General features: G+C 44.7%; 3 protein-coding genes across 6 annotated transcripts; 2 read left to right on the top strand and 1 right to left on the bottom strand.

Annotated features, from left to right (window-relative positions):
• The first annotated feature begins 995 nt into the window (after positions 1 to 995).
• On the top strand, positions 996 to 6,030 carry prrg1 (proline rich Gla (G-carboxyglutamic acid) 1). Its single transcript, XM_012821884.3, has 4 exons — positions 996 to 1,094; positions 1,777 to 1,817; positions 2,367 to 2,527; positions 2,890 to 6,030. The coding sequence occupies exons 2-4, from the start codon at positions 1,808 to 1,810 to the stop codon at positions 3,340 to 3,342; spliced, it is 624 nt and encodes a 207-aa protein (XP_012677338.1). The 5' UTR covers positions 996 to 1,094; positions 1,777 to 1,807; the 3' UTR covers positions 3,343 to 6,030.
• A 436-nt stretch (positions 6,031 to 6,466) lies between these two features.
• Positions 6,467 to 10,520, bottom strand: cpox (coproporphyrinogen oxidase). Its single transcript, XM_012821651.3, has 7 exons — positions 9,813 to 10,520; positions 9,397 to 9,540; positions 9,175 to 9,285; positions 8,935 to 9,076; positions 7,797 to 8,015; positions 7,524 to 7,628; positions 6,467 to 7,175 (listed from the first exon to the last, which is right to left on the bottom strand). Exons 1-7 carry the CDS (start codon positions 10,357 to 10,359, stop codon positions 7,091 to 7,093), a joined length of 1,353 nt encoding a protein of 450 aa, XP_012677105.2. The 5' UTR covers positions 10,360 to 10,520; the 3' UTR covers positions 6,467 to 7,090.
• Positions 10,521 to 10,994: 474 nt separating this feature from the next.
• On the top strand, positions 10,995 to 16,320 carry ccdc181 (coiled-coil domain containing 181). 4 transcript variants are annotated; one of them, XM_031574601.2, is made up of 6 exons: positions 10,995 to 11,209; positions 12,049 to 12,156; positions 12,508 to 13,476; positions 13,884 to 14,030; positions 14,560 to 14,717; positions 15,359 to 16,320. In XM_031574601.2, exons 2-6 carry the CDS (start codon positions 12,067 to 12,069, stop codon positions 15,528 to 15,530), a joined length of 1,536 nt encoding a protein of 511 aa, XP_031430461.1. In that variant the 5' UTR covers positions 10,995 to 11,209; positions 12,049 to 12,066; the 3' UTR covers positions 15,531 to 16,320. The 4 variants fall into 4 exon arrangements, with proteins under 4 accessions (XP_031430461.1, XP_031430460.1, XP_012677122.2 ...); XM_031574600.2 differs by having other exon boundaries at positions 10,995 to 11,277; XM_012821668.3 differs by having other exon boundaries at positions 10,995 to 11,324.
• Positions 16,321 to 16,391: the final 71 nt, after the last annotated feature.

Below are 16,391 nucleotides of genomic sequence, written 5' to 3'. Positions count from 1 at the left end.
GGTGTGTATGTCTCTCTGTGTTTTGTGCTTATGAATTGTGTTCGTCTTTTTGTGTGTGTGTGTCTGAGAGAAAGAGAGAGAGAGAGAGAGAGAGAGAGAGAGAGAGAGAGAGAAAGAGAGAGAGAGAGAGAAAGAGAAAGAGAAAGAGAGAGAGAGAGAGAAAGAGAGAGAACGAGAGAGAGAGAGAGCCCATGACTGAATGACTGCTCGGTGCTTTGATGTGCATGAAGTGAGGGTTTCAGCAGCACTAGGTCAAATGTGCCTCGTGGCAAAGTCCTTTAGCTGCATCACCAATAATTACCGATTCTAATCAGCATCCCGGGAGGAAACCTGCCTCCCAGACAGAACCACCACAGCACAGAATTTATAATGCAGATGATACATGGGTACACTGGAGGATATCCATCCATCTCCAGAAATGGTCTTAAGCTTACTGAAGGTTAAGTAGGATTCATCCATCTGAATTAATCGTAGGACCGACCCACCAGTTCAGCAACTCATTCATTGCCTTGTCACAGATCGAAAGACCTGGCTTACCCATTGGATAGCTTACTGATGTGTAATGTGAACACAAGATGGAGACAATGTCTAACTGAAATTGTGGCAAGTCAATACTTCTAAGGTATCAGTTTGTTTCAATTCTAATATTTAAAGATATTAAGATATTACTGAAACATGTGTGTGCTGGAGGCTAACTGGGTAATACCATATGTTAAGTCAAATGATGCCGCCAGGGAAATTCTTAGTAATTACAATGGGCAAAGTAAACAAAGAAACGTTGATCAATGAGATACTTGGTATCACTATCAGGCCTATAATAAATGTGAACATAAGAGTGGAACATTTTTGATCCGCAAAATAATCATAAAATACGTTCAATTTACACTGATCAGCCTGAAAATTCCAACATTCTACGTTACAGTCCTGTCAAATTCAGGTAACATGTAGTTAACAATATCACAACATTTCACCGCTTGACTTTGATCATCCTCATTGGAACGCTGGCCAGCGACTGGGGTGAATATTGATTGCGCGTGCGCACAGCCATCTTTCGACTGGCCGAACAAATCTGGACACACTCGGAGACGACGCAGGTAAACAAAGTTTTTCTGTTACATTAGGTATCTCTCTTCGGTTTTGATAGCGATTTCAAATTACTCAATACTCCCTGTGTGTCGCTAAAATCTACACGAATGTAAAATATAATCAGTTAATGATACAAGAGCGCAGTGCCTTCATAGCAATAGCTATACCAGCTAACGGTTACTAACGGAGCAGCCTAGGATAAATGACATCCATCAGTAAACCGCAGTTGGATTGCTAGGATGCTAGCTAGCTAGGTTGCTTGGTAATACAATGTTTCTATTATGTTGTTTTGTGTTGGTCAACGGCAACAGGTAGCCCTCGGTATCGTTTGCCTTAGTGGAAGACAGTAGAAAATGGACTGTGCCTGGACTGCCTGTTAGTCGTTTCAATTTTGGTTATAGCCGTCGTAAACCGAGCCCAACCCAACCCAACCCAACCCAAATCACAGGAAGTAAACGTTCAACGCTAATTGCGTAAATGTGATATTAATGACATCACGTCGTTATCAGTAATTCTCCATCGATTAATTAGGGGTTTTAAACGATAACCAGCTGATCGCTAATGTGTGTTATGTGTTGCCTACCTCGTGTTATTTATGTTGTGGCATTCAAACCATGCATTGGCTACTGTCATGACCTGAAATAGGATAACTTCGCTGTCCCACTTTGCTTTTTTAAATTTTTTTTTTAGAGTCTGTCCATTTCCAGCAGGAGCAGGAGTCATGGGAACAGGTACGTATGTGTGTGTATGTCTATTATAGCCTAGAACACAATTGAGAAGCCTATTTCTTAACGGTGTAATCTTTTTTCTGCTGTATCCCCACATATCGTAACTTTTTTTGGGGGGGGGGGGTCCTAATTTATGTTATTGGGTCCGTGCTTATCACATTAATTTGACTGCCTGAATGTGCCAGGTATAGCAGGAAAGTGTAGCCTATTTCTATTGATGGTTTCTTTCATGAAATCCTGTTCTGTATAGTTTCCTTTTCTGGCATATTTTCAGTGCCTGTGTAGGCTGACCCCTCAGTTCAATCTGTGTCTAATCAGAAATTCCTGGAGTGATTAAAAATCACAATACGGTGCCTGTCCTGAATCTCCCGTCTTCTGTCTGTGTGGTCAAACACTGGGGTGTTCTGTCCCCTTCCCTTGGACGGCAATTTTTTTTTGAGACAGTGAAGGGCCAGTTTGAAAGGCGCTTTTGTTGTTTTTAGCAGGAATGCTGGTTTGGTGGGCTGCTCTTTGTCATGGTTTGTCATTTTCTTTTCTTTTTTGCAACCTCAGTGTTCCTGCCGCAGAGCACGGCTCACTCAGTGCTGAAGAGGTTGCGCCGGGCCAACTACCTCCTGGAGGAGGTGAAGCAGGGCAACATCCAGAGGGAGTGCCGGGAGGAGATCTGCAGCTATGAGGAGGCGCGGGAGGCTTTCGAGAACGACGAGAAAACGGTGAGCGAGACCTGGTTACACAGAAGCAAAGTGGCGGTAGACATACTGTATGTCCATTCACATTGGTGCAAAACAGCGGTGGAATGTACTGGCTGGCTAGAGGAATTTCCTGGCACCAGAAATGACTGTTATCGGGAGGAAGTACGACTCACTCCCTGTTAATTCTCCACAGAGAAAACAAGACATAGTGACCGGAAAGGGCTGAAAACACAGGGTCTGGGGCTTCAGCAGCCCCTGCTTGTATTGTTATCGGTTAGGTCATTATCAGCGCATTTGATCTTTTGGCGTAGACATAGGATGGCAAATCTATGATATGTGTTGAGGGCTCATGGGTTGTGCCTGTTGTTTTGCTGGGTCAACAGAGGCGATTCTGGGAGGAGTACGTGCGTGAAAGCAACCCAAACAAAGGCCTGGAGTCGATGGTGGGCAGCGCGCAGTCGCTGTACCTGATCCTCCCCCTGCTGTTGGTGCTCCTACTCATCATGGCCGTCACCATCACCGTGTGGAGGTGCCAGTCGCGGAAGCGCTCGCAGCGGAGTCCGTCGGCGGGCCGCTCCCACAGGGATCCCACACTCTCCGTGGTGTCCATGGACCAGTGGGGGCAGGAGTTCCACTCGGACATGAGCCCGCGCTCCGAGCTGAGCTTCCGAGGCGGCGACCCAGCGTCTGGGCGCACCAGCGCCGGGGATCCGCCGCCCTCCTACGACGAGGCGGTGGGCCACGCTGACGTGCACATCGAGACGGAACCACCACCGCAGTACGACGACATAGTGAACAACAGCTCCTCAAACATGATCATCGGCCAGGGGAAGTAGCAACAGTAACCCGTTAGCATAGCGTCTGTCATAACCAGAGCTTTCTTCACCAGCCCCCCCCCCCCTAAATTTCAGTCCCACTCCATTCCCCACATACTCATAACCACACTTACTGAATCTCTTCCACGCCTGGAGACGACCATAGGAAACTACATTGGCTCAAATGTAGAGGTGAGAACCATTACATGGTTAATTGATTTTGAAATTTAGAAATGAATGATGCATCTCTTGAAGGCGGAACGTACAACAAACAACATGGCGCATTGGCACTGCTGTCAGATTGGGGGGCGGGCTGTAAAAGGAAAGTATCGGGGGGGGGGGGGGGGGGGGTGTATTGTTGTCGGCACCAGATTTTACTGCCACTCATAATTTCAACAAGTTGTCTCCAGACGTTTACTCTCATCACAAAGTCACAACATCATAATGTCTGATCCTAGCAGACTAATCCCAGCGTAACACAGGAGATCCAATCAGGGAGGTGAATTAATGAACCTTGTTCCTAATCCTGACTGATTTCTGTCCTCGGGATTTACATTCAGGAATGCGGGGGTGGTTAAGTGAGTAACGCCTGTTACGCTAATCACTAAAGCAATAACAAAACTAGATGGAACCGCACGCCTGGAGTGTGCCTCGCTAACGCGGGTGAACCTAACCACACGCCTGGTGTGTGCCTCGCTAACGCGGGTGAACCTAACCACACGCCTGGAGTGTGCCTCGCTAACGCGGGTGAACCAACAATAGCAGTGGTGACACTGATCTAGTCATATTTTACTTTTCTGTCTCCCTCTCCCTGTGTGTGTGTGTGTGTGTGTGTGTGTGTGTGTGTGTGTGTGTGTGTGTGTGTGTGTGTGCTTTGAAAAAATTCATAGGAATCGATCACCTTGACCTTGACTTGACAGAGAAACTAAATACATTGTGTATAGTAAGAGGGAATTGTGCAACTAAATATAGAAATAGAAAGGTTGAAAATGATTCTGCTTTGCACTGATTGTCTTCAACAGCTCTCTGAAACAAGTGAGCTAATGCAGTAACTCTCCTAATGGCTACACAGTCCTTTACAGTCAGAGTATTTTGGACTTTGATGTTAGGGGTCCAACGTGTAGATATAGAGATGATGTCTAAATAGAATGTACTGCAAGGTGTAATATGAGTTGATGAGTGATTTCCGTACTGGGACCACCTTGCTCTCATGCCAGAGGGTTTAAATATTCTACCTGCATTGCACTGGAGACATGGCTGTGTGTTTGAACAGTATTACTTCCTCATTGCCCTGTAACCTGTGTATTTCACTAATATTTCAGAGTTGCCTTGTAACTTTGTTAGTTCCCTTATCGAGTTACTGACTGTTGGTGTCTGTTTGGATATAACCTTGATTCATCAAATCCTTTTTCTGTTACAATCGATTGATTGATGTGCTGAAATCTATCCATGACATGTCAAGATGTTTGGTGTGCCAGTCCTCCTATAGTTGTGTTTTGCCAAGATGATTGTTGTGATTTGTTATCCTCTTATCACTTGGATGTCCATCACTTAGAATGAGGGGCAACATCTGAACTCTCAACTTTGTCATAGGATGATATAAGATTTCACCAGGGAGGATTGAGCAGCCAAGGTATATTACTATGAGATGACTCATATAAGAGGAGAACCGTTGAAAGGGTCATAGTTGCAGTGTCATGATTAACTTCCTAAATGAAGGAACAAATGTGTATGTGTGTATTTGAGCGTGTAATCATATTGGACATGATTTAAACCTATGTTGTGGATAGCTAGCGTGTGAAAGCACTTTTTTTTGAGAGCTCGAATAGGACATACTGTCTACTCTGGCTGAAAGACTGAGGCTCCTTGAGTTCATCTATATGCAATAACGAACACTAACTCAGATTACAACTCTAAGTAAGCCAAATCGAGAGTCGCTCAGACGAAAACTGTTCTAAAGTTTCAAATGGACTATTTTGTTGTGATTATGGGAGGTCATGTCGGCTGAGGTGTCAGTTTCAGGTTCAGAAAGTAACATTCCTTTCGCTTTCAACAGCCCAAAACTGCTAATAAAAGCAAATGTTGATCAAGGAGCCGTTGTTTAAAACGTGTACTTGAAAACTATGCATATACATAATTAATATGAATGCTAGGCTTCCATACAAGGCTATATTTACATCCTTGGAATCACACTGTGATTTGTTTGGTATGCATTCTGGATTAAACTCAAGTATATGTTCGAAAAGGTGGGCTGAGGTGGCGTGAAAGTGATCTCCCTATTTGTGCACGTGGAGCCGAACCATAGCCATACTTTCTGAACTTGAGGAACCGCACCTCTGAGTGTAAGGCCGTAGCTATGGACTGCACTCAGGTAGCAGCCAGGTCTGGACACATCCGCCACACCTCTGAATGTGTGGCCGTAGCTATGGAGACAGCAGCCAGGTCTGGCCCATCCACCCCAGAGTTGTCCCCTATCAGGGCTGCCATTTTAAAGTTTCATCTTGAACCATGAGCTGTTATGGTGGAGCTAACGTGCTCTTCAGGTGGAGTAGCCATTTTGGGTGTATAGTATGATGTAACCCTTTACACCTTTTTTTGCTATGCCTTTTTGAGCTATAATTAATTGTGTATAAAAATGTTTGACATTTTTTGTTTGGAGATGAAAAGAGCTTGAGTTGTGTTTGTAATAAAAGTTTTCCAAAGTGACAAGCTATATTCTGTTAGTACTTTTTGTGATATTGTGACATTTGTGTTATTTCATCCAGGTCCATTTTTGACTCGATACAAGGCTTGCATCATAGCTGTTTACCACATCAGAAAACCTAAAACAGATTTCTTGTAAATACAAACAAATACTTTAGTTTAAAGTGATACGATTTCAAAAGAGAACCATGGATTCTTTCAACCTGATTGTTCAAGTTGTGTGCTGTCTAGATTTGGGGCTTGTTGAGCCTTTTGTTAAACTGGCCTCGGGTGATCATTAAATAGAATAAACTTTCATCCCAAACTTCACAATCTCACAAAACTAACACACAGTATAATAAGGTGTTGACTCAAGGATGTGTGTTTGTTTTCACCAGGCATAAACCTCATGACAAGGGTTTCCAAGACAACTGGTCTGAAAAAAAAAACATACAGACTTCCACAAAATAAAATATTCAAGTTTATTCTATTCAAAGTATTTTTTTCCAGCGTATTGTATAAAAAATGTTAACTTTGAAAAAAGGCATTTTTGCTGAGCAGACAAGTTACAATTTAGCACAAACCCAAAGAAAGGGATCCAGTCCTGTGTCTCAATCGTATGATTTCCTTCAGAAGCAACCACTGAACCAAAACTCAAATTCTTTGAATTACAAAACCACAAATTCCTTCACATATAGAGCATTACCCCACCAAACAGCACAGCACAGCACAATCATTAACAGGAAGCCTCAGCATTTCTATTTGAAGCAGCAGGCATGTGTGTAAACGCACAACCAATCACACTAGACCATGGGCAGAGGTTAGCAAAGCAGGGTGTATGGACAGCTTTGGAAAGGAAACGGCCATTAGAGGCAGGGCTTTGAGTTCAACTTCGGGCAGCAACATGTTTGTGAGTCAACAGAGAGTCAAACAGTGAAATCAGCATAACTTGTTCCAGCGAAGCACTCTCCTTTTTTATGGACATGACTGGGAGTCATGCAAGGAGAGGAGAGAAAAAAAATTCAAGAAGGAAGTGCAAGTTTCTCTCTCTGTGAGAAAGCCCTCTGGGTTTCAGGGTGTCTGGGTTTCAGACCCACTCCTTGGGCTTGCGAAGAATCTCCAGCAGCTCGGCCTCCTTGGAGCCTTTGGCAGGCTTATTCATGTACTCCCACCTGACAGGAAGAGCAGCCAATTAGGACAGAGGACAAGGAAGTGAGAGTAGGACAGTAGTACTAGCAGTTGAAAGGATCATGATTCACGTCCTGTTGAATAACAGGGTTATTAAATCCCTGTTTTCTTAGTCACGACAAGCCTGGTCGTGAACTTAACAGTACAAAGTTAACATCTGCCCACAGGGAACACACCACATACACACAACAGGATGTGGTCATGCAACATACCACATATACATACTCATTGTACATACTCATTGTACATACTACATGTACATACTGCATGTACATACTTGACAACTACCTCCCTTGTAGAGTAATGTGTGTTATCTAAACTGAATACTGTACCTGGCTGTGAGAGGTAAAGACATGAGTATACTCTCAATCCTGGAGCCTGGTGTGGCGAGTCCAAACTTTGTTCCTCTATCGTAGACCAGGTTGAACTCCACATACCTGAGACACAACATATGGATACTTGGGACACACATGGCTTATGGGTCATATAAAGTATGAATGCCGCACTTAAACAAGTGTATCAACCACAACCACACAAAGAAGCGGTCTTCACTTTGGCCTGAGACACAGACCCTGACCATGCTGGAAGCCATCTTGTAGACATACCTGCCCCGCCTGAGTTGTTGCCAAGCTTTCTCCTCTGGACTGAAGGGATCGTTGACGTGTTTGCGTACGATGGGCACGTAGCACGGCACCACAGACCGAGCGCAACTCTTCACGAAGGCAAACACATCCTCCTGGCTCGGAGAGTCCAGGTCATCAAAGAAGATGCCACCGATACCTCGTCGCTCATCTCGATGGTTAATAAAAAAGTAGCGATCACACCTGTGATACATTAGAGAAAAGCACAGTTGTGTTTCTACAGCCAGTGCTCGGTCATGGCCTCATGCCAAGAATAGAATATTCAAAACATAACCAAAGAAGGTCCTGGCATTGCAGCTTCACATAAATGAATCATTTATGTCTGAGTAGTACTTGGTGCAAATATTTATACATGTAACTGGATCAGTCTGCTGACCTTCCACAGCATGAGTAACACTATTTATGAATGACTGTTTTTCCACAGTTCAACTGTTTGAATAAACCCAGTTAGTGGTCAGATATCTTCATTACATTATGAATGGCATTGTTTTGTTTTGCTTTTTGCCAAATTGCATGTTTATTATTTTCAGATAGAATGATAACGATAAGCCTATCTTGTAGACCTAGTTCTTTAATTCATTTATCCCTCACATATGCGCGAGTCTGTTCACTGCCTTCTGTGTCAGATCATACTCAAACATGGATAAAGTTCACCATAGTGCCATCAGCAAGTCATTTCTGATCATCTTCCATGTTTTTTCCTTGCACTGCAACTCAAGCCCCAGGCTTAAATCCCTTTCCTAGGGTTAAGTCCTCATTAAGCACATTAGTACTTTACTCACACTTACAGTAGTTACATTCCTGCACTTTTTACTCCTTATGTAAAGTAGTATTTATTGTTACACTAGGTCTCTATTGCTCATAGATTGGTTGTTTTCTCCTTTGTACATCACTTTGGATAAAAGTGTCTGCTAAATGACTAAATGCAAATGTAATGTAATGTAATGTAAGCGATGACAAGATTACATCATTCATGGAGTTTTGTGTACCAATAACAATTTACTGGCATGAATAGGCATGTTCATTCAAGCCTAAAACCTCACAACTCCGTTTTGTTCACTGATATCATTTTTGAAGTCAGGATAATTGTGCAACTTCTTACCACTTTTTGAAGTCTGGGTAATACTGCGGATGGTGTTTGTCGCAGGCCTCCTTCAGAGTGCTGTGGAAGTGAATGGCATCTTCCTGGTTAAGGTACATAGGGGTCAAATCAGTGCCTCCCCCAAACCACCACTGTTTGGAGCCTGTTGGACGGACAAAATGGGGGAGAGAGGGTTAGGGGAATCATAATGACATCTGCATCTTTACGGAAAAGCATCAAACGGAGCACCCCGCAACTCACCATCCGCCTCCTCAATCTCAAAGTATCTGTAGTTGAAGTGCACAGTAGGAATGAAGGGGTTCTTTGGGTGAATGACCGAGCTCACGCCCATGGCACAAAACGGCAGCTTCCCTGTGACGAGATGATAACAGACTGACGGTTAGTCCACAGCCCTGCAAGGGACGAGCGCCAAAAATCCCCCACTCTACCTCCACCAGATAAGACTATGTGATATCCACTCACCATCTTTTGCCTTCAGCACTTTCCCGCGGCTGCGCATCTGCTTGGCAGCTTCCTCAGAGAGGCTCCCAAAAACCACAGACACATTCACACCGGCCTTCTCAAACACTTTGCTGTCCTGCAAGACGCAACTGATGCCCCCTCCACCTGACAAACATAAAGATAACCATTATTAAAAACAATACAAAGACAGACCCAAAATGAAGACAGTTGCACATGTACTTTTGTTAACATCGGACTGCATGTTATATGGTCATAGTGGAAACAACTGTGAATAATAACTTCCATTACTCAAACAGATCTTTGGACCATGACCTCTACTCCAACGGCTTGTTGATAAACCCATGTTACCCTTCCCTGAGCAGGATTAGTGCATATTCCCATCTGAATCATCAATGGGAACAGCCTTTGAAACTTGCCTTCTTTACGTTGCCAGCTATCCACTTTGAAAGTACCGCCGTCCACCTGCTCAAGGGCCTTGCAGAACGCTGCCTGTGTTTCCATGATGAGCATTTCCATTCTGGTGCTCATCTCGTCTTTTCTCTGCTGTAAAACTTCCACGTCCGTGACAGGGGGAGACATGAAAGATTTACACCTTTCTAGAATATCTCCTTCATCTTTTTCTGTCTTCACAATCCTTGATGCCATCTCTGCCCTCTGGAAGTGGCATACACCTACCACTATCCCAGCCACTGCCGCGGCACCAGTCACAAGGAAGACTCCTTTTCGATATCGACCAGGTGTGACATTTAGTCCGTAAGACATTAACCTGGTTGACACACATCTGGGAAACCATTTTGTGAAAGGTAACGAAGATAGTTTGCGAAAACTGGAATGTGGTCGGCGTAAAGACGAATGTAGATCAACTCCTTGGCTGTTAATGGTGCCTTTGCAAAGGGGAGAGAAGCAGAGCCTTGATGTAGATTTCGTAGCTGTTGTTAGTCTGGTTAAAGTAATGGACGACATTTTCAGGCTAGTTAGTCAGCATGCAAATTAATCTCAATTTGTATAGTACAACCTATAAAAGTAACGCCCAAAAAGGACTGTAACTGAAAGACGAGACACGGCACGTAGCCTTGTCTTGCGCCTGTACTTCCCGTTGGATGGCATCTGCGACCTTACACCCTCAAGCCCAGAGTTATGGGAGACTGTGTTTTTGTTGGCCTGTTTTTCTACTTCGGTATGGTTTCAAACACTACATAACCCAGCGTCCCCTGCGATATCAACTTCAGGAGCATGACTTCGACCAATAATAAGCGAAGGGGTTTACACCCCTGTCATGCTTGAACTGTCCCACACATAGACATATATTTCTATGGTCCCACATATAGTGTATAGTTCTGGGATTATTAATAGTAAATGAAAATGTGTATAAAATAAAAGCTTTTGTACGTAGGCTGTAATTTAAACATAGTCAATGTTAATGTTTACACTGGTATACTGTCAACTGTACACATGAACAATACGTTTTCTCAGTTGGATGGAACTGGGAAGCCTACAAGCGTGTGCAAGTAAGTAGATAAGCAGGGTTACAGGGTGTATCTGAACTCCACCCTTAAGTCCGCATGCACGCACCCACCCCCAGTACACGCAAAGTCGCACACATAAAACCCGGTTATTTCACGCAGCCCTCCCAAAGCACAAATTATCTGGGGATTCCAATCAAAACGTATGTTGTTTTCTGGCGATGCAATTGTCGTATACGCCTGCGCGTGCATCTACGACAACGCGTGTTGTACGTCTCTATGACAACCCGTTTATAGCTGGCCTGTTGGCGAAGTCACCGCAAAGGATTACCTTGGTGTAGAATGAACAGGTGCGATCAACGAGTGGTTGTATCATCAGGAAATAAAATAGCACAGTTACTGTAACGTTGCAAGAAAGGTAACTAGACGTCCATCAGGCAAGAAGAAATACATGCATACCTGTTGGTGAGACGAATTGTTTGCTATAAAGATGAATACGTTAGCGTGAACCGTAAGCTATAGTAACAGTAACCTACTTCAAGAGGTTTTACGTAAATACGCCATGCTCTGTGATAGGGCTCCAGTTATTTTAGTGTCTAGATACTGTGGAAGAACACACGTCGCATAAAGTCCTTTTTATGTCTGTGAAATGTTTAGAAAACTAGCCCTAGGTCAAGTCTGTCATCAATATGCAAAACCTTAAATACACCCATACCTCTATTGTGACAGCTTTTTCCCCTAGGTTTATTTATGGTAGGAATAACGTTGGAGCACTGTTGGTCTGTTGACAACTGTTTACATTTCCCCCAAGGCCCTGGACAACTCATAAATATGAGGTTTGAGGGGTCAACTTTTATGTCGTATTTAATATATTTAATGCACAATTTACCAGCATAGTTAATAGTCTATACCAAGCGGCAGTTCCTTAACTGTCAATCATAAAATCTCTAAGGATTTTTCTCATTTGGGAAAGCATGGGTGCGTTAAGTCTTTTGACCACAGGGAGGCGACTAAATGCTGACAAAATGATAAGCGCTACAAAATTGTGTGGGGAAAAAAATGTCCCGCCTCACAATGTTTTGAAACATGAATTTGCCTTTGAAATGACTTTTGTCTCTAGCTCTGATTAGCCTCTGTGATATGGTTGCCATTGGATGCGTACACTCATACAGATTCTCTTGTTTGGCAGAAGGCGAAGGCCGAAAAAATGAACAATAAGGGCCAAGAGGAATATGAGGATGACTTTGAAAAGGACCTGGACTGGTTGATCAGCGAGGAGGGCAAGAGTGTGGACCAGGTTTGTGATTTCTCAGAGCGAGAGAGAGAAAGAGAGAGAGAGAGAGAGAGAGAGAGAGAGAGAGAGAGAGAGATGGTCCTGTGTTCAGCTGGATTCTGTTAATGAGTGGTGCTCAGTTACCTGGTGAGGTGTGTGTCAGTCTTCGTCTGTGAAATCGATCCCACTGACACAGATCGTGACACTTTCACTGTGCCAGGCTGTGCATATTAAGAGGCATCCATCTCTAATCTATCTCTCTCTCTCTCTGTCATATTGACTGCCAAAAAAAACCTTGCTCTGCCTGTAAAGTTACAGTACTGTGCATCCAGTCCAATCCATCACCGTTTTTTTATATTTCCATTGCTAACACAGGACGGTGAATATGAGGACATTGAAGCACAAATAGACAAGGAACTAGAGGAGGATGAGGAGGCAGTGCTGAAGAAGCACAAGGGGAGGTTGACTGTTGACAATGCAGTGAGTGATCCACAGGAGGACGAGGAGAGGTGGCCCACCCCCCTGGAGCCCCTGGAGGGACTCCCCGAACCAGACGCCGAAGAGGCCTCCAAGCTGCCTCCTCCTCCTCCGCTCCCGGATGCCGAAATGGACGAGGAGAAGAAGTACATCCTGGAGAAGATCCAGCAGGCCAACCGGGAGCTGCAGGACCAGGAGGCGCCGGACCTGACCCGGCGCCGGCGCCTGCAGTTCAAGGACACGCTTGTGGACCTGGTGGTGCCGGCCGTGGATTACGGTTCTGACGGCCCCTCTCAGGACACGGGGGCAGAGCAGGAGGCCACCGCAGCAGCCAGGGACCTGGAGGGGGAAGTCTCGGGGAAGATGCTGCAGCTGAAGATATCACCGCAAGACGAGGGCTCAGGTGCACTCAGGAGCAACGGGCAGGAGGAGACGAGCAGAGAGGGCCGGGTGTTAGTGGAGAAGGACGGCAAGTTTGACCTGGTCAGTCTGAAGGAGGTGGAGGGCCTCGGCTTGTTGCCCCCTCTCTCCTGCCCCAGCGGCGATAACCTCCCCTTCCAAATCTCCCCTCGGAAGACCAGCCCGGCCCTCGCTCACGCTAAAAGTCCTACCTCCTCCCCGAGGCCGAGCTCAGTCTTCTCTCTTTCGCTCGGAGCGGAACACCTCCACACCCCTAAGCCGCCGCCTAAGCCAAGGAACCGGCCCAATTCGGCCAGTCACAGTCTGAGACGAGTCAGCAAAGAGGGCACCAAGCGCAGGGTGCAGTCGGCTAGTAGTGCCCCCCCTCATGCCACCTTCACCCTCACCCCACAGCAGAAAGAGCACCTGCTCCGACTGCAGCAGAAGAAGGAGAGGCTCACCAAAGAGGTATGACATTACAAAATGTTATTATTTTACTGGAACATGTAAATGATAATGATTTGAAAATGCAAATAGTAATGATGAAAACACGTAACACATGGTATAATATTGTTATGTTTTCCTGCTATTTAGCATTTGATTTTATTCGTGTTATTGTATGATACCACATAACATAATATAATAAAAAATAATATGATATCAATAGTGTTTTAGTAATTAATGTTAATGTATTTGATTTAATTACATGTACACTTTATGTTAATTACATATTTTCCAAGGACAAGGGACACCTCCTTACTATTAAGTAAAGTGGGCAGATGCTGAAGATAGTAGGGCTGGGGATGCACATCTCTCCCTCTGTCTCTCTCTCTGTCTCTCTCTCTCTCTCTTCCATCCCACATTCACTGCCTCAGGAGGAGCAGCGCAGACGTGAGGAGGAGGAGCAGAAAAAGCAGGAGAATGAGCTGGCTTTCCAGGCGTGGCTCGTGAGAAAGAGGGAGCAACTGAATGAGGATCGTCGGCTCCAAAGGGCACAGGAAATGGAGAGAATGAATGGCACAGTATGTCCACTAGATGGCAGTATTGAGTTATGATTTGGTCGTGGGCTGTTATATCTCATGATGTATCAAAATAGTGTGTGATTTAGTGTCTTATTTTCATTGAATCATCTGTTTTAATACAATAAAGTAAATAAAGGATAGACTTCAGAGCATATAGTCTCCCAACAGTCATGGAACACTGGAAAAAAGTAATTGGAATGGAATCTAATAAGGGTACATTAATTAAAAGTTTTGAAAAGGTGGAGAAGGTTAAGGCAAAGTTTGTGCTTTGAAGTTTGAAGAGAGAATTATTTAAGTGGAGCTGTGATTGAATAGAAGTAATTAATTTGGTCTTAGAGAAGTTCTGAGCCGGTATTAGAATTTTATCCTGGGGAAGGTGTGTGAATATTGAATAGAAATGTTTCTGATCCCAAAGTTTTTGACCTGGTCTCTGGAAGCAAAGGATGCAGTTGTGCTTTAGTGCAGCTGTGATATTAATTAAGGTAATTAAATAGATGAGAAAGATAATCGTTTTCTCTGGTCTCCTCAGAGGGACCCCAGTGATCCACAGGAGGCCTTCAAACAGTGGCTGCAGCGCAAACAGGAGCAGCAGGAACGGGAGCGGCAGCTGGAGGAGATGAAGAAGATGGAGCTGGAGGGACACTACTACCTCCACGACCGCGAGCGGAGTGAGAAAGCCTTCAAACAGTGAGTGCTATGGCACTGCCCACCGGGCCAAGGGCAGTAGGGGCAGTCCTCAAACAAAGAGCTGCAGAGAGATTGTGGAAGTGCTTAATGAACTTTTTGCCATTAATTATCAACAGTGGCAGATAAAGGCAGGGTTAAGTTAATGACCTTCTTCTAGGTGACTCCACCAGCCTCAGGACATGACTAATGCAGTTCTGCAGAGTCCTACAGATGTTTTGCTCTGTATGTTTGATTGTGACACGCCTCGGACTATCACTTACTAAGGACTAAGTTTGATATTAAACATACAGTAAGCACATTTAGAAGTTACAACTGGATTAAAAAAAAAAAGTAAACAACTTATTGAGTGCAAACAAGCTTTAACAGACCAATTGTGAAAACTTAGCCTAAAAAGGCGGGGGGGGGGGGGGGGGGGGGGGGGGGTTCCAGGTTGCTGAAAAACCAACCTGCTATGTTTTCCTTTCCCGGGATGCAATGCTACCTGTTGCACCCTTAATCATACAGACATGGGTTTATGTGACAGTGAAGTTTATTTCATACCAGCGGCACAAGGTCATGTTGTGAAGGGTTATGCACTTGTCCTTTCTCTGTCTTGTGTAGGTGTGTGTAATTGTTTCCTTTGACCATGGTGTGTTTGTCAGGTGGCTGAAACGCAAGCGGGCGGAGAAGAGAGCGGAGCAGCAGGCGGCTCGAGAGCGATCCCGCAGGATGGTGCTGGAAGAGCGGCGCGCCCGCCGCATGCAGGACATCCTCTGCACGGTGAACGAGGCCAAGGCCTTCCGCTTCGCCGACCCCTACAGCTACCACTTCTAAACGTCCCTCAGCGCCAAGCATCCCAGTCATTCCCCACGAAGGGTTCAAGGACATACCTCAACATACCTCAGGAGCTGACAGCCCAGCTGTTTCAGACCGGCATCTCATTCTCACTCTTCCTCTGAATCCGCTCAGAGAAGGCTGCACACGTGTGGCGGTTGTTTCGTGGGACACATACTCTGCTGAAGTGATTTTGCATTAGAGATGAAGGGAATGTAGTTTGATTTGTTTCTGTTTGTTTTGCACATACCGGACTGGAGGCACTGGGTTTGTTGTTTTTCCAGACTGCTCTCAGTCTGGCTGGACAACCATGCTGCTTTAATCATTATTAATTATTCATGGTAAGCCCAGTCGTCTGTTATTAATTACAAATCAAGCACTGGTATGGGATGGAAAGTACTCTCACCCATGCAAAGCAGTGGTGACATTGTGCCTCTTTGTTTCACCCAACAGAAAATGCCTTTCACACTGAAGTGATTCATCTCCTCACAGATCAATGCAGTTCTGGGGATAGTGTAGTCTAACGTAGAGTAGAATGTGTAATCATAAAGTCAGTCTTCCTCCCCATAGCATGCCCTTCTCAGGTGGCCTCCCACTTTTGGACAGTACCGGCCCAGATGTGGCCCAGTCCCTGCACAGATTCGGGCCAGATCAGAGCCTGATGCCTGAGCCTGTATATGGCATCCTGTTGGGACAAGGAGAGGATTAAATTGACCACATATTTTGTACCTCATATAGCCCTATGGCAAATATCTTATGATACTGTAAAATAAAGACATTCGTGTTTTCATCATTTGTTTCATCGTTTTACAGTGACAAATAAAGTTTAGACAAAATAATTATGTTCAGATTGCATAATTA

The sequence above is a fragment of the Clupea harengus genome, chromosome 10, assembly GCF_900700415.2.
Source record: "Clupea harengus chromosome 10, Ch_v2.0.2, whole genome shotgun sequence".
Lineage (NCBI taxonomy): Eukaryota > Metazoa > Chordata > Actinopteri > Clupeiformes > Clupeidae > Clupea > Clupea harengus.
The sequence above is the reverse complement of the archived record's forward strand: the minus strand, read 5'-3'. Positions and strand labels throughout refer to the sequence as shown.

What these genes read in the sequence shown, in the direction of transcription:
- prrg1 (XM_012821884.3), top strand. An exon ending in TCGAGAACGACGAGAAAACG is followed by an intron (nt 2,528 to 2,889) that starts GTGAGCGAGACC and finishes CTGGGTCAACAG; the next exon opens with AGGCGATTCTGGGAGGAGTA.
- cpox (XM_012821651.3), bottom strand. Translation starts at nt 10,359, where the DNA reads ATGTCGTCCATTACTTTAACCAGACTAACAACAGCTACGAAATCTACA. An exon ending in AGTGCTGAAGGCAAAAGATG is followed by an intron (nt 9,286 to 9,396) that starts GTGAGTGGATAT and finishes ATCTCGTCACAG; the next exon opens with GGAAGCTGCCGTTTTGTGCC. An exon ending in TGAGATTGAGGAGGCGGATG is followed by an intron (nt 9,077 to 9,174) that starts GTGAGTTGCGGG and finishes TCCGTCCAACAG; the next exon opens with GCTCCAAACAGTGGTGGTTT.
- ccdc181 (XM_031574601.2), top strand. Translation starts at nt 12,067, where the DNA reads ATGAACAATAAGGGCCAAGAGGAATATGAGGATGACTTTGAAAAGGAC. An exon ending in AGGGCAAGAGTGTGGACCAG is followed by an intron (nt 12,157 to 12,507) that starts GTTTGTGATTTC and finishes TTGCTAACACAG; the next exon opens with GACGGTGAATATGAGGACAT. An exon ending in TGGAGAGAATGAATGGCACA is followed by an intron (nt 14,031 to 14,559) that starts GTATGTCCACTA and finishes TGGTCTCCTCAG; the next exon opens with AGGGACCCCAGTGATCCACA.